The following is a 6798-nucleotide window of genomic DNA, read 5'->3' on the forward strand; positions in this document are numbered from 1 at the left end:
GCCTCCCTTTCCCCTCTCCCTCGCCCTCCCGCGCTGTGTCCCCTTCCCCTTTTCTCTCTCCGAAGGACCCTAACCCCGACACCGCCCCTTCCTTCGGGGAAACGCTGTGGGCGCTGCGGCCGCGGGCGGGGAGCTGCTCTCTGCCGGGGGGGCGGGGGGGGATCTGCGCAGAGCTCCTGGAGAATGTGGGAGCCGAGATGCTTTCAGACACGTCTCCGCCGAGGCTCTAAGACAATGCCTCCGGGCAGACAATGGGGACATTAGATAAAGTGTTAACTTAATGATTCTGCCCGCTGAGCCCCGTCTGACTGCCCCCGAGGAGCACAAGCTGCCAGCTTCTCCCCAAATGAGAGCCGACAGCTGCTGCACACAGCGCGGCGGAGGGACGGGGATTAGGGCCGGCACCGCGCGGGGAGGGGCGGGCGGGAGGGAGAGGTGAAAGCATTCAAAACTTTTCCGCAATTAATAACTAGTGCGGCCACCCCCCCACATCCCCCCCCCCGCCCGCTGCCCGCCGCAGGCCGCGGCCCGGAGCTGCAGGTAGCGCCCGTGGGGAGGGCCGGGGCCGAGGCGCGGCCTCTGGGAGCGCGTAATTACAAGTTCCCCTCGCCACCTGCCCATTGGGACACCAGTGACCCGTCAAAAAGTGTAGCATGGGAATTCGGATGGCGCACAATGCCAACGGGGGAGAGCGCTCCACTTCCCCCTGCGGCCCTCCGCATCCGCGGGGCGACGGTCCGCGCACACACACACACACACACACACACAAAGGAGGAGGAGTGCCCCGCGGGGGGGCGGGGGAGATGAAGGCTCGGAGCACCCCGCGCACACCCGAACCCGTGGGTCGCGGGGGGAACCGGGAGCCTCGGGTCGCGCTCGGCGGAGCACACAGGGAGGGTCCCTGGCAGAGGGGGATTTGGGCCGCTTTCACAGAGTGATTCTCCCCAGGCGGGTTTTAAGGCTGGGGGCTGCTTAAAAAAAAATCGGACGGGTTTCACAGCTATATAAAAAATACATATACGTGCACACACGTTTATATGCACCATAGATGTTTCGTGTACGAGGCAAAACCCGCTCCCCCCGCTGCCCGCTCCTCTCCGCGCCCGCCGCAATCACGGCCGCGCTCTCCTCCGCCCCGCAGCACGGAGGTGGGAAAGCTCGGAGCGCAACACGGAACGAGAGACGGGAGAAGGGAAAACGATAACGCGGGGTCGGGAGATGGCTGGGGAACTCCGTTTCAAAGCGCTGCGGCTCCCCAAAGCAAAGCTCCGTCGCAGAAGTTTAGCGCTAAGGAAGCGAGGTTTCTCGTTCTCAGTTCAGTCGGGAAACCGTTGTGACCATCCCGCGACGGGGGGTCTTCGGGAGCTTTTTTGTGCGTGTCATAATTGCTTAAAGGATAGATGGCAGCCCCGATTACTGTAATTACCATCAGGGGCTGTTGAAAGAAGTTAGCTCGGCCCAGAGGAACGGGGGCTAGCTGCCACCCAGGCGGACTCGCAGCACAGCCCGGCCGGGCCCCCCCCCCTCTGCCGGGAGCCCCCAGCACTCAGCGGGCGGTCTCCGGGTCCCGGGACCGCGGCTCGGACTCTCCACGCGCGTCTCCATCCAAGGGAGGCCTTGGGATGGGGGACACCGGGGGGGTTCGGGGCTGGGGGGCCCTCGGGGAGGCCCAGCAGGGAGGAGACGGGCTCGGCGGCCCGGCGGGCTCCTTCTCCGCAAACCGCTTCCTTCGGGGCAGCGGTTCCCGGCCCTCCTGCTCTCCGCTCCGGGCCGCTCCGTCCCGCTTTCCGCGCCGTGGGTCGCCGTCGGCCGCAGCTTCCCGGCCCCGGCTGAGGGCAGCGGAGGGGCGGCTGCGAAGGAAGGCCGCGGCCCCGTCCCCCCCGCAGCCCCATCCCGCCCCGGCTCCTTTCGCAGACCGAGAGCAGAGGAAATAAACGTCCGAGCCATCACTTGTCAGACATTAAATTGGATTGGGTATTTTTTCCCCCTTTGTCACTGACTCCATCCATATTGCGAACTCCGAAGGTCCCGTTGGGATTACTCTGACGGAGCCGCTGTGCGGCAGCGCTCGGGCGGCTTTAAATTCCCCACTTATGAGGCGCACGGATTTAGGATTAAGGAAAATGTGACTTTTCCGTTGTTTCTGCTTTCCCCGTTGCGGGATTATTCGGTGTAACGGGAAATGCCGTGCACGGTGCCGCTTTTAAATCCTCCTTCGGCGGAGCCGCTTACGCGATTCGAGCGGTCGGAGTTGAGAACACTGTTTAGAAAAAAGGCTCATGCCGGAGAACTCTGCGCGAAGTCGGACGGAGTGGGCGCGAACCCCTCAGCCCCGCTCACCCCATCCCCGAGGGGTCGGGAACCGAGCGACGGGACACCAGCGCTCAGCCCGAAGCCCCAAGTTCGTTGCCACTCCGGAGGGAAATACGTGAAATACGCGAAATACGCACTCTCTCTTCCTTTCTTATTTCTTTTTCTTTCTTTCTTTTTTGCTTTTTAATTTTCGGGATTGAGAACCCAAACCCCAGCCTCTTCTCCTCCCCCCCTCCTCCCTTCCTCCTTCCTTTTCTCTTCCCCCACCCCATCCCCCAAGCTCGTGGGGGGGGGGGGGGTGGCCCAGCAGCCCGTCCGCGCCGTTACCCACTTGTTGATCCCGCCGGCTTGCTCATGCTCGGAGCCCCGGGAGCCGCTCCGTCGGGGCGCAGCTCGGTGCCCCCCCGGCGGCGTCGGGCGGGCGGGTGCCTCCTTCGGCCGCTCAGCGCTGCTTCGCCCGCGGGGGCCGACACATCCTCCCCGCGAGGTCCTCCCGAGGCGCGGAGACACGCGGAAAAACAAAAACAAAAACAAAAACAAAACACCGAAAAAACAGGATGAAACAAAAGAGAAAAAAAAAAAGGAAAAAATAATAATAATAAAGAAACGAAATGAGACGAAGCGGGAGCTCCCCCCGCGAGCTGAGGCGCTCGGGACCCCGGGAGGGTGCGGGTGGGGGGGGTGGGGGGGCAGCGCGCTGCCGGCGGGACTCGGGGCCGCGGCACAATGAGCGGAGGGGAAGGTGGGATGGAGCGGGCTCCGCGCGGAGCAGGAGATCAGAGCCGGCGAAAGAATGGCAGGGGGAAAAGGCGTCAGAGGAGGCAGTCTCAGCCTCTCAGAAAGTGAACGCTAGAAAAAGGGAAAGGTTTCCAGAAGTTCATTACACCGCTGACTTGGCGCTCGGAGCCGCAGCCCTCGGCCCTATAATATCGGCGGCGCGGTTGACAGCGGCGCGGGGAGGGGAGAGGCCGCCCCCCGCCCACGGCGCTCCCGCGCGTCCCCCCCAAATCCCGGCGACGCGTGACGTCACCGGGCGGGGAGGGGGCAGGGAGGGGGGTCGGTGCCGATGCTGGTCGTGAACCTCCGAGCGGCTCCGCGCATCCCGCGACCCCGTCCCTAACGGCGACCCCAACCCCCCAAAATAAAAATAAATAAAAATAAACAAATAGGACGGGAAAAAAGAAAAGGAGAAAAAAGGAGGAGCAAAGAGGGATAGGAGGGATAGCGGCATCGCTTTCCCCAGCATTTTCCCCACGGTTTTCCCTGGGAAGGAAAGAGAGGGTGAGCAAAAGCGAGCTGCGGGAGGAGGGAGCGGCCCTCGGCGGCCGCCGTCTGTCCCCATGGGACCATTGCACTCGTGGCACGGAGGGGACCTTGGATGAGGACAAGGCTGGCGAGCACTGTCTGCGCGTCCTCGGACGTTGCTCAGGGGGATCCCACATAGCAAAATCACGGGAGGAACAGGGATGCGGGCGAAGTGTCATTCCCCGTGAAGGTTTGCCTTCTGAACGAAGTCCAAAGCTCCAGAGAGGGAGAGGAGCGCATCAGCAGGGTTTGCAGTCCGAAGCGGGGCTATGTGGCAGCAGAGCCCGATCCTGGCCGTGTGTGTGTGTCTCTCACTCACAAGGCACGTCTCCGGCTCTATGTCAGCCCTCATCCTGGTTTCAGCTGGAAAAAGAGCTAACTTTCTTCCTAGTAGCTGGTACGGTGCTATGATTTAGATTTGATGAGAATCATGCTGACGGCACACTGATGTTTTGGCTGTTGCTGAGCAGCACAGCACAGAGTCAAGGACATTTCAGCTCCTCGTGCTGCCACGTAGGGTGGGTCCGGGGGTGCACAGGCACCAGGAGGGGACAGGAGGAACAGGAGGACGGAGGGACCCAGACTGGCCAGAGGGATGCCCCGTTCCATGGTGGAACTGTGCTGAATTGTAACACGGGAAGAGTTGAATGGGAAGGGTCTGTTGCTTGGGGACTCATTGGGCATCAGTCCTCACTGGGTGGTGAGCAACTGCACTGTGCATCATATGGTTTGCATATACTTTGTATATACTTTTATTATTATTATTATTGCTATTGTTGTTATTATTATTATTATTATTATTATTATTATTATTATTATTATTATTATTATTCCCTTCCTTTTCTGTCCTATTAAACTATATCTCAGATGTCTCTATGCAGAAGGTACTAAAACACTGACAATATTTACTGTCTCCTCATGATGCCTTGGAAGTACATATCACCATCAGCTCTGCTACAGGAGCCAGTGTGCATTCCTTTTCCATAAAGTTTCTTCAGGATTCCATGCTGGTGCTGCATGGATGTGATGGTGACATTTCTCAGTTTTGTCACAGCCTCTGTTATCTCTTCTTCTGTGGGTGTCCCAGCAGCAGGAGAAACCCAAAGTGTCACCTGGCTTTAATGCAGCATTCCATTTGCCTTTCCCTTTCTCATGGTCTCTGCTCTTTGGATGTAGGGCAAAGAAATATTCAGTGAAAAGCAGAAGGTAGAGAGGGTGGGAGGGAAGGGAGAGGAAGGGAAGGGAAAAACGGGAAGGGAAAAATGGGAAGGGAAAAATGGGAAGAAAAGGAAAGAGGAAAGGAAAGAGGAAAGGAAAGAGGAAAGGAAAGAGGAAAGGAAAGGAAAGAGGAAAGGAAAGAGGAAAGGAAAGAGGAAAGGAAAGAGGAAAGGAAAGAGGAAAGGAAAGGAAAGGAAAGGAAAGGAAAGGAAAGGAAAGGAAAGGAAAGGAAAGGAAAGGAAAGGAAAGGAAAGGAAAGGAAAGGAAAGGAAAGGAAAGGAAAGGAAAGGAAAGGAAAGGAAAGGAAAGGAAAGGAAAGGAAAGGAAAGGAAAGGAAAGGAAAGGAAAGGAAAGGAAAGGAAAGGAAAGGAAAGGAAAGGAAAGGAAAGGAAAGGAAAGGAAAGGAAAGGAAAGGAAAGGAAAGGAAAGGAAAGGAAAGGAAAGGAAAGGAAAGGAAAGGAAAGGAAAAAGGAAAGGAAAAAGGAAGGGGAAGGGGAAGAAGGGGAAAGGAAAAAGGAAGGGGAAGAAGGGGAAAGGGAGTGGAAGAGAGGAGAGGAGGGGAAGGAACGGGAGGGAAGGCAAGGCAAGGAGAGGGAAGAGAACATCATTTTGTGTTGTGGTTTTTCTTCTGAGCTGAGTGTCTAAGAAACTCCCTCACCTAACATTCCTCCTTATGGAGGTAGCTGAGATGTTTCTGGAGTTGCCTGTTTTGTGCCATTGGTGGAAATGGCATTTCTGAATTATTACCTTGGCCCTGTCTGACAGAAAAGCTCAGTAAAACGAAACACATATTGAGTGATGAACTTCCAAGGACTAGCTGACCTAAAGTGCCCAGAGGCAAAACAAAGTATTTTTTTCCAAAAAGTGAAAATCTGAGAAGCAGAAAGATGATCCATTTAAAAGACTGTTTTATAAATGCTCTCTTTCCTGGCACAGGAGGGATTTCCTCCTGTTTGTACATCCCCTGAAAAGAGAAACCATGCTCCTGCAGGAGCTGAGAGTGACTTTCCATGGGTTCAACCTCTGCTCACCAAGGAGAAGGCACTGCTGTTACCTCTGGCAGCCTTTTCACTTGAGTTGCTCTCAGCCCATCTTAGGGTTACCAGTGCTGCAGAAAGTCAGACACAACCCGTGTTCCTTGCAGATATCAGAGAAATGGTGCTGAGTTTCTCCTTTGTGTGTGCATGCGTGGTGAGAGAAGTTAATGACTGCATTAAACAATGACCGCGTATCTCTATTGTCTTATGTGCATCTGAGGATAATACATTTGCAAAGCTGCCTTGTGTAGAATAGTAGGAAAAAACTGCACATAGAGATATTTGCAGCAGAGAATCTGTGTAAGTCATTGCACTCTCTCTCAGTATTTTTATTCAAGGGTGGAACAAGCCTGAGTTCACTTGCAGCAATGAAATGCCCCATTAATCACTCATGCCTTTGAAAGGGATATGTCAGGCTTGGCTTATACGCCTACATTGGTACCTGATCCCATCTAGACAATGTGAGACAAGTGCCTAACAAAAAAGTTCTAGTTACTAAGTTGACTTATTTGTTAGTTTACTAGTTAGATATAAATCAAAGTGTCATAATAAGCCAATGATGTGGCAGCGACTGGAATCTAATTTAGAGAGGAACAGCCTCATTTTAGTTTTACTGACAGGAACACAAAAGGCAATATTAACGCTGGAGCCAGCAGAGACCCAGCTAGTTAAATGCACAACTAGCTAACAGTCTGACTGTGAGGACAAAAAGGTTAGCATCTAAATGAAAGAAAACTTAAAACAAATCAGTTCTGTACTTTAATAGTTGCAAATTGTCAGTACTGACTACAAGGAACAAATACATCTTGGAGGTATGCTGTGATACTTAAAAATCATTTTACTGATCTGTTAAATGAATATCTCTGGTTAAGTCCTAAAGCTGGTTGCCTCAGCTGTGATCTCGACTGATAATACCTCGAGTGTA

General features: G+C 54.6%; 1 protein-coding gene across 1 annotated transcript in view; it reads right to left on the minus strand.

The window, feature by feature from the left end:
- The window catches only part of NR2E1 (nuclear receptor subfamily 2 group E member 1), an 11576-nt gene extending 10955 nt beyond the window's left edge, over positions 1 to 621 (minus strand). Inside the window, 1 exon segment of the mRNA XM_065736039.1 lies at positions 491 to 621. Within this exon segment, the coding sequence (XP_065592111.1) occupies positions 491 to 621 (131 nt within the window).
- Between the last annotated feature and the right edge of the window lie 6177 nt (positions 622 to 6798).

The sequence above is a fragment of the Cyrtonyx montezumae genome, unplaced genomic scaffold (assembly GCF_038088225.1).
Source record: "Cyrtonyx montezumae isolate F1298 unplaced genomic scaffold, pur_monq_1.0 scaffold_0, whole genome shotgun sequence".
NCBI classification, from domain to species: domain Eukaryota; kingdom Metazoa; phylum Chordata; class Aves; order Galliformes; family Odontophoridae; genus Cyrtonyx; species Cyrtonyx montezumae.